Source organism: Spodoptera frugiperda, chromosome 16 (assembly GCF_023101765.2).
Source record: "Spodoptera frugiperda isolate SF20-4 chromosome 16, AGI-APGP_CSIRO_Sfru_2.0, whole genome shotgun sequence".
Lineage (NCBI taxonomy): Eukaryota > Metazoa > Arthropoda > Insecta > Lepidoptera > Noctuidae > Spodoptera > Spodoptera frugiperda.
The window spans coordinates 4,554,375-4,572,356 of record NC_064227.1 but is presented as its reverse complement, the minus strand read 5'-3'; the positions used below and the strand labels follow the sequence as shown (position 1 = coordinate 4,572,356).

At 35.5% G+C, this 17,982-nt stretch overlaps 1 protein-coding gene across 3 annotated transcripts in view; it reads left to right on the top strand.

Moving 5' to 3' along the window:
• Positions 1-17,982, top strand: part of LOC118280579 (dual specificity tyrosine-phosphorylation-regulated kinase 2) — a 143,086-nt gene that overhangs the window by 114,349 nt on the left and 10,755 nt on the right. For all 3 annotated transcript variants that reach the window (XM_050699421.1, XM_050699420.1, XM_035600687.2), the window contains exons 2-3: positions 14,820-14,976; positions 16,829-17,014. In XM_050699421.1, the coding sequence (XP_050555378.1) occupies positions 14,820-14,976; positions 16,829-17,014 (343 nt within the window). The remainder of the gene's footprint in view (positions 1-14,819; positions 14,977-16,828; positions 17,015-17,982) is intronic.

Here is a 17,982-nt window from a genome sequence, read left to right as displayed (position 1 = left end):
TACTGTCACAACTTTATTGGCTAACGACTTTGTAACTGGAACTCCTCGACGACATAATGAAAATTAAAAAAAAAAAATTATACTTTTTCTCCGAAGGACTACGATATCTTTGAACGCAGCCTTAAACTTGGACACGTTAATACCGCTATTCAATTGAGAATGGCAGACGGATTTAACCTTTTGCGACAAAGTGAATTTGGTAAAACGTAATTTTATTGAAATTTTGATTATCCTCGCACGAATCTGGCGAGGCCTGAATATAATTTGATGTTTTTGCAAGGTGCAGCAACCTGCACTGCAGCACACACGCTTCCTTGGAATTGGCTTTATCGTTATTTGCGCGCTGATTCATGTCAAAAGATGTTATAAAAATAAAGTTAAAGGCACATTTTATCTGCCTCGCCGATGTTTGGACATCTGAGCTTATCCTAATATGCAGCTAAGTGCACAATGTTTGTGTAACGCAGGTCGAATTAGGACGTGCCAAATATTGCCGCTATATTTTTTAACTCCATAAAATATTTTGTGTTTGACATTAATGCTCGTATGTTTTGAGGGTGCCAATTTATTTTATAACGTTTTCTTCGAAGGGGTGGGAACTTGTATTCAGCACCCACTATTCATTTAAATACTGTAATAATATTAAATCATGGTTAAGACATACTGAAAAATATGTCACATAAGCCATAACATTAATTAGGAAGCTGCACCGTTTCAGAGTGTTACATGTAATCAATAAACCTAAATGTTTAAAATCATAAAACATAACATTTTATGGTTTTAACGCGAAATCCAACGAGTTGAGGACGTTTTCTCGGGAACTTTAACTTCTAAATGTTTATTGATAAAATTGAGGTTTAGTTCCAACATCTGGTTAACGGAATTTGTTTACTTGTACCACGTTAAGCACCTGCGGTATAGCTGATGTCGAATTAATTGCTCTAGTGATAAATGTTTCCGTCCTAAACGAACTCTCGAATTGAAATCGAATCAAAGAAAGTTCGCAGTTTCACCACCAGGACGATTCTCTGTTTCCGTAATTACGTAACCACCAAATAAAATTTTACTGCTTCTAAAAGCAGCAAATACTAATTTATACATCACATACACAGTTCGCATCGTTTTTAAAATGCTGTGTTTGCGGAAGAAGTCGACCTGTATGTTTTTGTATTTCTTTTTTTTTTCAGAAATTCTGTCTTCCTGATTTTTTTTCTCTTTCGTTTCTCAATCTAGCGGGTTATTCGAGTAGCATTCCGCAAATCGATACGTTAATATGTGATCATAGAACAAAATATTTACTTTACTAGTAATAAAGTTGGAGAATTTGTTTGTTCTCCACTCCAGGAGCGCGCTCGCCTTCCTTATGGAAGTTTTCAATTGCTCAATATCGTGTGTTCATAGAATTCCCAGCAAACAAGGTATTTATTTCTTTATAAGTATATTTTTCTTCTATTTCTAGTTTTTACACGTTTGTTTTGCAACATAGATAAACTGTACGTAGTTCCACGTGTGGTCAGTTGCGTCCAGCAACACACGTTCATGATTAAAGTCCGGTTATTGCCCATCTTCACACCTTTCAGTACTTAAAAACATTATTTAAACAACTTTCTTCTCTCCGCTATTTACATAATTTAACATAAAAATGCAGTCGATCAATCAATGTACGACAATCAATGAATCAGCCGACAACCGACTCTCGCGCTGGTGACATTGCGTAATCAGCGCGCGCGCACGTGTGCCGCTATCGATCCGATGTAAACACGGCTCGCCGCTACACCAGTCTTGCTTAATTATATTTGTTTTACCACGTTTATACAAGTCTAGTGTTTGTTAACCAAACATTATAATGCTGAATCAATTGAATTATAAATACTCCACAAAGGGATTACAACCGCCGTCTTCAAAGGGCTAAACAAGGAAGAGGATAATCTTTTTCATTTCACCATTTCCTCGAATACATCTTTCACGGTAATTTGACCCAAAACTTGAGCTTAGAATAATGTAATTGAGTCATCCTTCAAAGGAAAAGAAAACTTAACTGGAAATATAATGGCCCACACAAAGTGCTCCAGAATCGATTACCAGAATCGTTTAAAGAGTGGCGAGTGGTTGTGGCCGATTGGGAAACTAGCGCGTACCCTCGGCATCTGTCCAACGCGTCTCCTGTCACATCCAGCGCCCGCCGCCATCTTCCAAAACCGTGACGAATATCATCGTCACTTGGACACACGAGAAATTCACGGAATTTTCACGATAGCATTAATTATTCAAAATCAGTTGTGTTTTGGTTGAAAAACGTTTTTTTAATATACTTTTCTTGAGCATTCTTAATTACTTGTTTCGTTACAAACTCGCAATGGGGCCGTACCCCACATCTGTCTCGATTACAGACTACTGACATAACGTTACGTCTTCCACAATCGTTACATCGGAATTTAAACTTTATTCTCTAACATAAACACTCTAAAAATATTATAATTCGATTGTCACTGTGTCCATTCTTTAATTGCGAAGGTTAGAGGCGTAGTGGATAGTTTTCTGCCGTGGTTTTGATTTTCTTGACCCGGTTTCTTTGTTTTAAATAATGTTGCAAGAGATTAATTAGTCCCGGGAGTATTTTTTTTTTAATTTAGTGTCGTGGGCAGTCTTCGTGGAAAATTGTCTTCGTAGCTAATGAAGAAAGTTAGTTGTTCTCTTATTTTTTTTTTCAAAGTTTTTTATTATACTGGAATGAATAGCTTCGTAATTTTCTTTGGTCCGCAAATTAATTGTGATGTGCTGTAATTGTTGTAATTGCAGTTATGAGGCTAAGCGATGATTTTATCGCTGTTATAGCGTATTAGGGTTGCGTAGTTTGAACACTTAAGAGTTAGATACCCTTCATATGTCACATTAGACTGTATTTATATAGATAGTGAAGTGTAGCAATTTATTTTCGTATGCTACGATATTGCGGGTTATTAGCTCCCAAACTTATAAGACCTGTAGTCAACCAGTATATAACAGGGTTCCTACTTTAATCAAGAAAGATATCCACCATCTTCCTTCATCTTACCTAATTTATTCATAAAAAGCCAGTCCAGTTTTTTGACGCAGCTGTTTTACGTAACTAATTACAAGGATCCATCATTTCTTCCTCTCACAATGTTGTATAAGCTCGAAATTCCTTCTAAGGGAATACCTAATCTGTACCCTTAGTACGAGTTTGCTTTACGTTTAAAGTAATTGAAACGAGAGCACGTTCGACTCTCTGATTGGTTGGTTCATTCGCGCCGACCAATCACGGCGCTGAACGCGGTCTCGTTTCGTTTTCGTTCAACGTAAAGCAAATTCATACTAAGGGTACTTTTCGAATTAAATTACGTCTTTATCTAATTATATTTTACACGCCAATAAAAACTTTCTTGTTTATCAGTATAAGATATTAATGAATTAATTGCTGGTGAAAATTAATACGTTTTACAACGACATCTCTTTTAATTTAGTTTCTTTTTTTATGTGTACGAAATAAAATTGAAACGAGGTTTAGTTTTATGAATGCTTAATCGTTCCCCGAAGCGGTGCCCGCTAGGGACACTCGGTTTCACCAGTTACGCTATTCATTTTAGTAAATTGAGGATGTCGCTTTCATAAATTCTGTGATATGATGATAACACAGAATACAATATCACACACTATGATTCCACATAAAATATTCATCAAATTCCCCACCCTTTTACTAAGTACCAAGTTTTTTATGACCTATCTGTGCTTTAAGGAAGAAAACTAGACTAACCGCCGTACATAGAGTCTTTTAATGATTACTTAATCTAGTCATTAGTAATTGATTTCTGAACAAAATCGTTACTAAGGATTTTTTTAAGTAATCATTAAATGTATCTGTTTACAGCAGTCAAACTTGTATTCCTTTCTTTTAAATACTCTGTTATCAGACATAATTTCTTAACACATTGAACGCCGTGGTGGTCACCGGTGACCGACGTTAGCGGAGGATTTGCCTTCAACAGTTTTCTATTTTCAGTCAAAGACTTAACCACTTCCAAATACTTTATTTACACTTTTAATAGATAGATACACAATAGAGAATACTAAGAACAAAATAATCAAGAATATCGGTGAAGGTCATTGTGCCAAGTTAACTACGATTACGATATAATTTGTCCGACACTACATTAGCTGCAGAATTACAGTAATTAGCCAAGGAATGAACACGCGACGTGATGCCTAATGCTAACTGAGCCTTAGGATACTTCATAGTTGATTACACTTGAAGCTTAATTAGAAGATAATTGAGTACATATTTGTTTGGCAAGGATGTTTAGTTAAGGGTGTATGTTGATTGGGATTAATTGTGGATTGTCATGTCTGTTGATTAACATAGGGGTAATAGTAATAGTAGTACATATTATAGTATTATTTATAAATTGTTAAGTATGACATTTCGAGCCTGCAGATCGGATATCAAAAAGGCCCATTGGACAAAATGTCAGAAAAAGTATGAAATAAATTAAAAATAACGTTTAACACACACACGCGTAAATATATTAAAGAAAAGCCCTATAAGGAGTCTGAAATTGTCAATGATAACTAAGATAGATTAAAAAAAATTGACCGTTTCAAATTTAATATTCGGTATCTAGCGGCTATATTTAATTATACAATTAACCAAACCGTATATCCATGTGATAAACCGTTTAAAGACAATAACCACTTTAATCTATTCCCTTAAGGATCAAATTAGGTTAGTGTATGACATAATAACATTAATAGCTGGGACTAATGTGCACAAACTAGGTTGCACGCGATGCTTAACTGGAATTCTACTGCAGGACATATTGCCTAGGCAATTTTGTATAATGTCTTCCTATATATCTAATGGTCATAGTTCTAATTACTTATTGAACACATTTCTATGACTGCACGGCTGGCGCGGTCAACTGGCTGCCGTGCAACGTGTAGCGGTTTCGATACCCGCACAGAGCAACTCTTTATGTGATCCACAAAATGTTGCTTCGGGTCTGGGTGTCATGTGTATGTGAATTTGTATGTTTGTAAACGCACCCACGACACAGGAGAAAATCCTAGTGTGGGGCAACAATCTGACAACGTCATAAAGGAGACTTCTTGGGGATGACATGATTAAGACAAAGATGTGAAAACTGGAATCGAAAAAGTCCATTAAAACCTGTTAAAAGAGTCATAAGAACTTGGTGCTTAGTTGTTAAGTTTACGCCTTTAAAACCAACGTAGTACAGCACATATTTACTATATAAAAGTATTCCCTCTAACAATAAAGAAACCAATACCGCATTCCTATTCTATTTAGTCTAAATCTTCTATATAATTGATTATGCAATCGTTTAAAACCAGGAATGATAAATTTCAAACAAACAAAAACTCGTTTCCTCCATATGTAACGCAACAACCTTCATCTCCAGCCATTCATAGCTCCATATATTGTAAACACAATACCCACTTTTATTCAGAAGTCGGTTATTTCAACTCATAAACAAAATCACGGAAATGTATTCCAAACAATTGTGTTTGTATTCTATCAACGACGCCTAAAATACATGGGATACATAGATATTTTTATTTCCTAGAACATAGGAAGCTGGTGGTTGTTGAAAGATTTGTGGATCTATACATCTGTAGTTGTATAGTTATTATTTTTTTACTACGAAAACATTTGCAGTGTATCACGGGTTCTACTTTGTTTAAGAAGTCTGTCTGTCAAAGAGTTATTTACTTATTTAACTACCGTACTCAAAGACATTTAATGATTATTTAAACTGTTCCTTGATTAATGATTTTGTGCTAAAAACAATTGGTAAAGACTGGGTTATGTAACCATTAAATGATTCTGAGTACGGCCGTAAGAATCGTTTTCTAGTTATAGGCTTTCTTATGGAAGGTCATTGTCCTTTACTCTTTGTATTAAATCCATTGGTTATTATTATAGTCTGGTACAGATTCACAGTTTCTATAAATAACATGTATTTAGATATTTTAAACACAATGAGTTTGATCCTGAGGCGTTAGTACGAGTTTGCCTTGCGTATAACGATATTGACGCGTTACCGCGATTGGTTGGTTCATTGAAGCAAGCCAATCAGAGCGCCGAACGCGGTAACGTTTCGATCTCGTTCAACGTAAAACAAACTCGTACTAAGCTCATTGTTTTCTTGTTTAATGATACACATATTATCTTCGATAGTTGAACCTTAAAACACAAATATTGTCAAAGAAAACCCATTTTCTACACAAAACAAACGTTATTTATATTCGTAACTATCTTCAAAGTGTATGTGAAACAGCTTTTAGTAGATATGTTTTACTATTATGTAAACTCCGAAGTTCTAAATGAAGACGTTATCTAATAGTCAATTAGGAGCTGAATTATGTGTTACACCGAACAATTGATATTTTGTAGCCAAAGTACAACACATTACGGCATTTCTACTAAAACAAATCATAAACAAAAGCGTTGTTAATGTAAAAGCCAAGAATTGTGACGTTAAAGACGCTAGCTCTGAGAACCATTTCTATTGCAGTCAAATTTCCCAAGCATTGCAAAAACTATATACAGGGAAAATGCAGGAATTTTCATCTACTAATTATACTTTAATGACATGTCAAAGCTTAGGTTTCGGAGATTCCCTTCATCAATGAGATTGATCATATAGATTCTAGATAAGTTTTCGTTAACATGGGTTTTCCCATTCTGTTAAAAATTTTGACTTGAATAATCCAAATATTTACTTTAATCATTCAGTTGGTAACAACTGTTTAAAACACAATACTTCTGGAACATTCCATTTTGCGCCTCAAGCGACACCCTTGGCTACAATAATACGACAGTACCTAATCTATTCATAGTCCAGATTTCATTGGTAAACATAGTTTTACTACCGACCTTTACCTAATTGCATTCAGGTTTCATTGCACGAATTTTATATAAACAATAAATCAATTAAGATATATGTATGTTTAGCCAAACAAACGATAATTTAGAATATAGAAATTGATTTGTACTTGGCCGGGTTTGTCTCTATTAGTGAAGAATGCAGATATAATAAAGCATGTATAATAATCATGGTTTCAAGACCGTATCGTCTGTTGCGCCTACGCCTCACGTGAGTATAAACTCTTAGAATGGCTTGCACCATGCGGTGAGAAAAATAGTGTAATATATTGAAATAACACACACCCAATCAGCCTCATGGCGTGAAAAAACGAGACGTATTAATATGCGTGTTTTCTAAACAGTATTCTCTTTTAAAATACCTAACGATATGTTTGAGTTTACGAGTGGCAAGCACGATCCTATCTGTCAATGTTGTTTTGATGATTGCATCGGCCCACAACTCCTGCGTAACGTAATCTGTTTTTGATTTTACTGGCTGATCAGTAGGATCCAGACTGCCAGATTAAATGTCAAGATACATGATTAGTTATTTAAGTCTGCTTTATTTCTACTGATCCCTATGTGTACAGAAACTTCTTTATATCAAACCAATCGATCACCCATCAATCAATGTAATATATTTATTTACGTTTACATATATTTACAATACAAAACGATATTTTATAAAACATATTATACTGATTACTCTTGGCTGAACAGAATGCATCGCTGGACGGAAACTGAATGTGAATGACTGAATCGGGAAAATGTGCGATGGAAAATGAAACGAGAATTTTATTTCAATGAACCCGAAATTTCAATGAATTCCGAATTTTTACATCGAATGCTCCATACTAAGAATTCGGCCGCAGCATTTATTTGAATACCTATATATTTTTTGTTAATAGTCCAAAGATATGGGGTGTTTAATTTATAGGCTTTGTTTTAAATACGAGTTCGTAAAGTTTTATGTACAAACTATAATTCAGTGGCTTTATTACTCGTACCATCAATTGTTTTAGCTAAAGAAAATGCTCTAGTTAGTTTTTAGACTATTAATAAAACAATGAACAAGCACTTTTTTTCTAAAATCGTCATAAGACACGGTTCGTGGAAACAGCAGCTTGTGCATATAATCAATCTCAATAAATATTTTCCTAGAATGTCGTCATCTTCGCCTGGAATTCTCTAGCTAAGTATATCGCCACAAACGGGGGTAAACAGGAACGCCACCTACGTGTAAGAGTGGCATGTCAACTTGATTTATACGTCACGTTTCACGTTTCCCTTCACGTGAGTTTGGGAACATCGATCTCATGCACTGTGACGTCACAACGTTGTAAATCTAAGCGTTCCTCCGTCAAGCTGTGACATGCAATCACTGATTTGTGTGTTACAACCTTAATACTGCCACTAAACAACTCGTAGGCGCGCCATTTTGTGTTTTATGACAATGAGGGTAAGTGTCATTTTTCCTGACGGATGTCACAATTGTTTTGTGGTAAGGAATGTGTCAAAACACACGGGTAATGTACGACTTGTGACTACGTGAAGCAATGGGAACAGGTTACAACGTGCGTCAACAAAGGATTTCTATTCTAAGGCCCTTGTTTTAGTGCATCGCAATAACACTCTAATTAACTGCTACTTACAAAGCGGGTGTAAAATAATTGCTTGACGTCATATGTACGCACAGGTAACTCCGCTTTGTTGGATAAAAATATCGAAATCCATATTTCATCAAAAATACGAAGTTTCCGAGAAATAGTAAACAGAATCGCTCATGATACGACTGAAACAATAGATACATAACAGAATTAAACGCAACAGCTCAGCCGAATTGTTTACCTACCCGACAGCATATTATATTTTAAACAAACCACGAGCTTACCACAAAGATTGTACCTAGGTAAAAGCAATTCATCATTTTACCGTGATAACAAAAAAACATATTTTTCAAAACCACATTATAATTGCGAAAAATTCACGGAACTCCACAAATCTTTCACTATAACGTTTACCGAGTAATTAGTGTGGTAAAAAACCTGCCAAAAATTGTACGAACGTTAAAAAAAAAGTAGTTTTCTGGCATAGCGTAGGTAAATATTTGTGTACGTCAGCATATAATGTTTACGCGACGATCAAAAACTAGACGTTTAACACTTTTACCCGAAGTACAGCACTAACCAAGTAACTAGGCGTGTTTTACTTTTATTAACAACTTTGATATTTTTCCAGTTTTAGGCTTGTCTACTTTCAAAACTTTCGCTATAGACATTTTACTTTTTTCTGGCCTTTTTTCAAGTAGATTTAGGTTGACAGTCTTTAACTTGTTCCGATTGAATGACCTGAAACCTAAATTTTTCTGTCAACATTTCACAGGTGTTACTGTCATTTACTTTTATGTCACAACTGCAACAATTTGATGGTGTTTAAAGATTATCTTGTTTAGTCATTACTTCGTAATAATACCTTTATGCGATATCTTAGCCAACTGCGGCGCTAGTTGGCCAATTCCCTACGACTCATTACTTAGAAGAAAGAGATTTCCATCACCACTATATCATATTTTGTAACAAAGATTATTCTAATGTGCACCATCATTACTTTATGACTAAACCACAGTCGTGTGGTCATTATAAGATATAACCTGTCGCTTTAATATGATACATAAACCGATGACAATCATTGGAGACCTGCCAATGACGACTGTCGCTTCGAAGAATATCAACTATTGGCCTCTGTCCCCCATTTAGTGCTGTCAAAATAATTTTTCTATGGAATACATCATTATTGTAAGTCCTACAAGGTTCGTTGACGTCAATTTGTCTGCTTAGCCGCTATTATTTAAAACGATTTTTTAATTTTTGTAACAAATAACTGGCAGCTTTTTGCTGTCTGTGTTTCTTCCGATGCCGTCAGACCCATTATTGTTATTTAGCGCAGGGAAGTGCCAATCAATCATACTTATGATAGGTACTATTAATCAAACGGTTGTTTTTAAATATTTTAAAGAATTGCATGCGTATGTACTGGATCATGAGTTTGCAGTTTCGAGTCGACTATCTGTAACCTAGACCAATAATATTGTAGTTTATCAGGGTCTTCTTTTGCGAGGGCAACTATTAATAAGTGATCATTCCCAAACATATAATAAAAGGAACACAGAAAAATCAATCATTCCAGGGATTTTAAACAAGTTTCCCAGATTACTTTCTCTGTTAGGTCATTTAAAAAGTGTCCGCGAAAGAATAGAAAAACCCCTAAAAGTCCAAAAGTACAGAAAACTGCGAAACCGAACATGGAAATTCATACTTTTTGTATTGCAAAAACTTATGAGTAATCCCGTGTTATAGTACCAAGGCATATTATATGTTCAGCAGTAGTCTTATATGTGGCTGATATAATAGTATCAAATATCAAAATACAGACCACCACTGATACTAATTGATTTTAAACAGTTCTCCGTCGTACCTTATACGTAAAGCCTTGAGTTCGATTCCAAGAGCTTGATTATGGGGTTATGATAAACGTAACAACGTAATCAACAGACAATAGACCATTGAAGCGCATTGAACAGAACTTGCGCGTGCGTCAAACGTCCTTCCAGTGTTGCCAAGTGATGAACGATTTATGTTATGATTTTTTTTTTCGCACTTTAAATTGAATCTTTCTGTGAAACGTTCTTAGAATCATACTACTTAAACATTTTCATCTTTGTGTATTTTTTTCTTAGTCTTTCAGTTTAGTAATTGCAATAGTAATATCACACTACACATAGTGAAGTGTAAAAACGTATAATTATCACATCCTAAGTTATTGATTAGTGATTAGTATGGCAACACGAACCCCCTTGCGTGCTCACGCGTGCTGCATTCGATTCAATCGCCATCCGATCCGATACTCAGACGTTTTTATCGATCCATTGATCCAGAATCTATTGCATATAACATGAGTTGCTACTGTAAGTGTAAATAAATTGATTGTGTACAATTATAGAGTACATTTTTTATTTATTTACTTACTGTTTTTTCGGTTTTTCGAAAATTTCTCAAGTAGCTCTGGAAATGTGCCCGGTATATGGCAATGGACTCACCCCCTATTACATGGGACCTTCAACATAAATTGTGGAATGTGGGTGTACATTGGCATTATGTGTCATACTGTACACCTCTGCCTACCCCTACGAGGATTAAAGGCGTGACGTTATAAAAAATATTTATATATATATTTATTTACTTGTCTAAGTACTTGATGTCCATTGTATGTAAGACAACGAACGATATTTGGAGCTACAAGCTCAATAGGTTATTGTTCTATTTGACTTTTAGATAGATGAAATTTTGATTTAGTAATCTTGTATCTTTGGTGAGAAATATTGGTTAATAATGGCATGATATGAGCCTTGGCATCAGTTAACACCCATTTTCTTTTAAGAGGTAAGAAAGGGTTGTAAGATCCGCACTAAGGGCTATATTTAAAGGAGACTTGAAATGCCATCTTCACCTCACCATCAAACGTGGATATTATGACACAGATTCTAGACAAGATTGTCAAAATGCACCGTGTAGGATTCATACCTTTAACATTGTCATTTAGGATTCCTACCTCTACAATATAAATTCGCTTTATTTTTAATAGTTTTAATTTGTTTCAATCCTTCACATAATTCTACAATTCCTCGCCAATATCAGCAACTATTTACAAAACATTAATCGCAAATATTTTGACCATCATTCGCCACCTATGACAGTACATAACACATTGGTGTTAGTGATTCGCCTGACGTAATACATTTCCGTATTAAAATCTAAATGTAAATAGTATTCGGGTCACGGTTTAAAGCTTGTATGTCAATATGCACTCTAAATTAATATAAACTGTTAACTGTTTTCCGATAAAGGCTTACATGTCGTTTTTGTATCAGAAAAATTGGATAACAAAGAGATCCGTTTTGGCTTAATCAACTTCAACGGAAAGGGAATTTGTTTGAGGGGGGAAAATCATACTATGACTTCTCCGGTTTTGGGCGAGGCGAGAGGATTGTCAGACTCTTACTGACTATAAACCACCCCGTTACTACTGCAGCTGCTACTGGATCCTCGGTAAACCTGTTAGGTAGTCCGCAGGGAAAGGGGCTTGGAGCGACGCAACTCCTCACAAACAACACTATGTTGACAAATCCCAAGTTTTCACTTTAAAACTTTTCCTAGCAACAGTTAGTTTCCTACATAGTGACGTCCCTTACATTATACGTGTCATATTAAACGTTGAACGTAGATTCGAAAGTGTTGCATCTAAAGCATCCTCTCTCTATAATAATCTCAGTCGTCTGCATCTCATTCATACGGAAGTCAGAAATGAAATATGATGTTATTCTTAACTAATATAAATGTTATCAAAGAAAATATGTTTGACCGAGAGAAAAATAAGCAGATCTATTTTTTACCAGACTAACACGCCATTAATAAATCTAGCTTTTTTTCGATACTTATTATTTTAGTATAACAACACCATCTATTAATCCGGGCTCCGAATCGCGTATGGCGCCTTCAAGATTGTTCTAGAGTCTTTATTTAGTACTTATCTATTGTTTTCTATTTAATGCATTGTGTTCCTTACATGTAAACATGCTATTTATACTGTTAGCTCATGTAGTTTCGTCTCCATACTCATTAATATTAATATTGAACTACATAAGATGGGTTTCAATTGTAGTGCTGACTTACCAATGACAGGATTTGACTCTTGATACAGTTTTCTATATTGCATTTCGTCTTCACTCGTTAGATGTTATCATTCGTTCTTCGCCGAGCTGGTTTTACTTCGCCCATTGTTACTATGCCCGTACTTGATCTTATGCATCGATCACGATCAAATGATTGTAGATCATTCTAGAACAAATGTGCTAGTGAATTAATTAGAATTTGGCTATTTCAATATCCCTAGTTGGAGAAAATCGAGAAAGAAAATACTTATATGTATTATAACTAATAGTCTAAAACAAGTCTTTAGTCTTCTTGCAGTTAACACCCCAGTAATCCCAACACGGAGTTAACTAGGTCAATACATCGATAAACTAATAAAAACTTAAGAGAACTCAATCTGAGCGACCCAGACTCGAAGCGTATTGAAAAACGGTAAATTGCCTCACGTTTTTCTTTTAACTACACTTCATATAAATTTCGTAACGTAATGTTTGTTATTTCTGCGAATTCAAATGTTTCATAGGTCAGGTTTTTTTACTTTGATATTTTTAGAAATGGAATTAAACTTAAGTAAACTTTAGCTAAAAAAGATTTTGTCTTATTTTAAATTATTTTTTTATTACTTTTTCATTCCTTTTTCGGTTTTTCGAAAATTTCTCAGTAGTAGCACGGAGTCTGGAATTGTGCCCGGTATATGGCAATAGGCTCACCCTCTATTACATGGGAATTATAACACAAATGGTGAAAAGTGGGTGTACATTGTATAGCGGCATTACGTGCCGTAATGTGTGCCTCTGCCTACTCCTTCGGGGATAAAAGGTGTGACGTTGTTAACGTTGTTCTTTTTCATGTCAAGTTTGTTAGACACAAAATCGGAAAGAAGGGAAAGGGGTACAAAATTCTTTAGTGTTTAACAAGCTGGTTACAACATCTCGTTACCACACGCAATCACTGTTAAACAGTCACCAGTTTCTCCTGATCACTTTCGCCGACAGCCTATGTTTTAGAAGTAAATAGTAAATAACACGCTTGTTTATTCAACGTACAAATTAACTAAATATCAGATGGCGTTCACCCAACATTAGTTGAAGAAATAAACAGTTTCGCAGTACAACACACACAGCACATCAAGTTACCCTAAACTAAACATTTAACTTTTAACTTTATCATAAAGTGATATGGTTCAAAATATAAATGCCCAATTAGAAGATGTCATTCAAGTTGTGTCAGTTTTTCTCAAGGAGTTGAAGATAATGGTATTATAATGACGAGCGTTGTTCGAAGGTGTCGAGAGTCAAGGGTCGTTGGTCCGCTCTTCAAGTTGAACCCGGTTCGGTGCCATATTTAGGTTAGGTCAACGGATGTCGTTTAAGGTGACTTCCGCGCTCCACTAAAGTATTCGAGAAAACGATTTTAACCACGATACTGAGAGGTCTGTACCATTAGTATGACTTTGGTTTACGTTTAAAGTATTCGAAATGAGAGCGCGTGAAGTGCTCTTATTGGTTGGTTTATTCGAGCCGGCCAATCAGAGCGCCGAACGCGCTCTCATTTCGATTTCGTTCAACATTAAACAAACTCGTACTAAGGGTACTGTGCTATGAATGTTTTCTGGTCTTGCTATCTTTTACCATGTTTTGTTATGGAAGGGTTTTATACCAATACTATATCATCTCTCGGGGTTCTTGTTGTCAGATTAAAGGTCATTAACACATTGAACGCCGTGGTGGTCACCGGTGACCGACGTTAGCGGAGGATTCACTTCCACAGTTTTCTATTGGCAGTCAAAGACTTAACAGATCGACAATACTATCATCTCTCGTGGTTACTGTTGTCAGATTAAAAGGTCATTAACGGATCGACAGACTTATTTATATTCAGTTTATTTTTGACTTGCAAAAGTGTCCTTTGTGATCCAATTGAAGTAGATTGCTTTGACCGCGAAAGATATACTGCGTACGATTATATCTATCTTCTTTTTACCTCTGTACCAAATAATGAAATGTCTATATGCACAGAAGCAGTCCCAAAACGCTTTTACTTAGGAGGAAAGACACAAATACGAGTATATTTATTTATTAAAAAGGTTAAAACTTATAAGCTAGTGTGCAGTTCAAGAAAACTATATCTATCTAGTCCGTTGGATCAATAGAGTATTACTTATTATTACCTGGAAACTAAGGTTTATTTTCTCTTGTCAACAGGTGATAGACTTCGGCAGCTCTTGTTATGAGCACCAGCGGGTGTACACGTATATCCAGTCGAGGTTCTACAGGGCGCCCGAGGTGATGATGGGCGCCAGGTATGGCATGCCCATCGACATGTGGTCCCTAGGGTGCATACTGGCGGAGCTACTTACAGGTGAGACCCCTTTTAAATATATATGTATGTATTAACTATAGTGACACGTGCAAATCCATTGAAAAGATAGGGGAAAAGATGGAACTTTACATTTTGAAGGTATGCCAACAATGGAGGCTGTGAGCGGAGTGTTAAGTATTTGATGGCGTTAATTTCCATAGGGCTAAGACACCACACCCCTGCCTTTGATATTTAAAATATCTTGAACTATAATATAACTATAATATAGATAAAGATATCCCTAGTAATCCATGGATTCATTAGGGACAACACAAAAAAGCCATCATCAACTCGTTCACTTCCCCGTAACGAACCTCCTATAACCGTTCCTCAGCCTTTTCACGTCGACTAAACGATTTCATTCCCCCATTCCCATTCCCCATGGCTTCCGAAACCCCTTGCTGAGGCGTTTAACTTCGCAGACAGAAAAAAAAACTCACAATTGTCTCACAGTCTGACGAGATCTTTTTAAATAGCCAAATGATTAAGTGGAAAACCCTGAAATCTTTTTGGAAATGGTTCAAAAAGTTCCTGTAATATTATATGCGAGAATCTAATAGGTTATATGACACATAAATATTGGGTAGTGTGTTATGTATGTCATTCTATTCTATAGACACTGACTATATGTATATAAGGAGCTTTAAAAGTATCTGCAATGGCTTTAATGTTGTTTGAAGATTACAATAGTAAATAAAAATGATTAATTATGACTTTTTTTTGTAAAGGAGCTATCTCTTTCACTGTCTCTGCTTCATCAAAGAAAACAAGGCATCGTGCGTTTTTGTGAACCATTTTATGCAGAGTAGAGTCAAATGTTTATTTAACTTCTGTATGTTCACAAATTGTATTAATTGGTCCGGTGTACGAAATTTCTTCTCTATTATAATCTTCAAACACAACACTACCTCCCATTAAAGCCGTGGCAGATAATTTTAGAACACCTTATATTTTATATTGGAATACATTTTGTAAACAATGGATTTTGTGAATGAAATAAAGCTTATACAATGTGATAGGGGCGAGACTTCTAACCCGTTAAGGCTGAGTACTACAACTAATTTTATCGACAAAAAAAATAATATGGGGGGTTTAACCCCTAATTGAAAATATTGAAAAATAGTGATTTTTTCGGTAAGAATAATTCACAAATGATTTTTTTTCTCACCAAAACATTATCAAACATATGAAAAAAGTAATGAATTAGTTAGCCAAGGTTATTAGCTACCGTTTGTCGTTTTTTTTTGTTTCTACGACGCATACAACCTTTGATATCAAAAAAAGTAAAAAAAATATTAAAATAGCCATAATTTTTAGGGGAGGGGATTCGACCCCTTCGACCCCGACTTTTGTCGATAAAATTAGATGTAGTACTCAGCCTTAACGGGTTAGAAGTCTCGCCCCTATCACATTGTATTAATGAGGGCATTGATAAAAAGATAGGTAGGTATTGTAAAGTATTAGGTACTTCAGTCTTGTTTCAAATGTGTTCTTATTTATTTTTTCCTTAAACGTCGTGTATAAAGCTCTTTCAAAAACAAAAACCTTCTCGGAATTCGTAGTAATGTTTTATTAAGATAGATTGAATTTTAAGTTGGAATATTTTATTCAAAGTTTTTTTCGTAGAAAACCTTTCATATCTACACTTTAATTTAGAATTTCATTCTCAATTCTGTTTTTCGTTTTATTTATTTTTTTGTCAATCAAAGTTTTTTTTGTTGTCTAACCTTGCTTGACCTACCTTTTCTTCTCTCTCTCTCTCTCTCTCTCTCTCTCTCTCTCTCTCTCTCTCTCTCTCTCTCTCTCTCTCTTTCTGTTTCATCATTAAAATATACCCTTCCACGTGTTCCAGGGTTCCCGTTACTCCCAGGCGAGGACGAGGCGGATCAGATGGCGTGCATCATCGAGCTGCTGGGCATGCCGCCACAGAAACTCATCGAACAGGGCAAACGTTCCAAGAACTTCATCAGCAGCAAAGGTCTTCCCCGGTACTGTACGGCTACTACACTAGCTGATGGTACTACTGTTCTTAGTGGAGGTAAGCAAATTACAGTTTTTCTATAGATCAAGAGTTTTAACCGATTTCAGTAACTAATCGTAACTCACGATTTGAATCGATCTCGGACAGAAACTTCATAGAAATGTTAAAAACATGAGGGTGCCTTTCCACCAGAAACCTATCGATACATCGCATTCAGCTGCGCATCTTCCTCGCACTCACTTTGCGGCGGCGCATCTTCGTAGCAAAAGCTTAGCTATTATGTACATCTTCGTAGCATAGTACATCTCCTGTTGGAAAAGCGCCTTTCAACTTGGGTTTATAGATTGAAAGTGGTCATTAGTTTATACTTGCCGATAATAGTGATTATGATTTCTTAGGATAGCAAATGCAAGAAACGATTTCATATACAATTTAGACGTTTTTATACTTGTGTAATGTTAAGTAAAGAAACTTTTGCGAGCTGAATGAATCAATAACATCTGATGTTATTACACAATTTGCTTCCACAACTAAAGGTTTTAACTTCCAAAAAAGTCGACCAAGTATACCAAATGCATTACCTTCGTAATCACAGGTAATTCCTATTTGGTACAGCTTTCGCAAGTCTGTGCTCAATCCGAAAATACTTTAAAGCACTTATAAAACCCAAATGTTAAGGATTAAGGTTATCTCGTCTACTTCAGTTATCATCACTTCGACACCAGCAATTTATACTACGCTAACTCGAAATTTGGAAAAAACGTTTTTTTATGCCAAGTTGCTTAAAATGTGTGTTTACATACGTCATAAAAAAATTGAGAAGAAATATGCAAAAATAAGAAAGTTACAAATCTTATAAAACGCTAAGTAAAGGTACTTTTTGAAATCACTCGATTTATATTACGCCAACTATTATTAGCGGAGTGTGCGCGGGGATCACTTTGGTCAAAATCTGTGTAACACTGCGCTAACTCATAGTTAGCGTAGTTTAGTGCGTTCGTGTGTATACTTGTTCATTTGTAAAA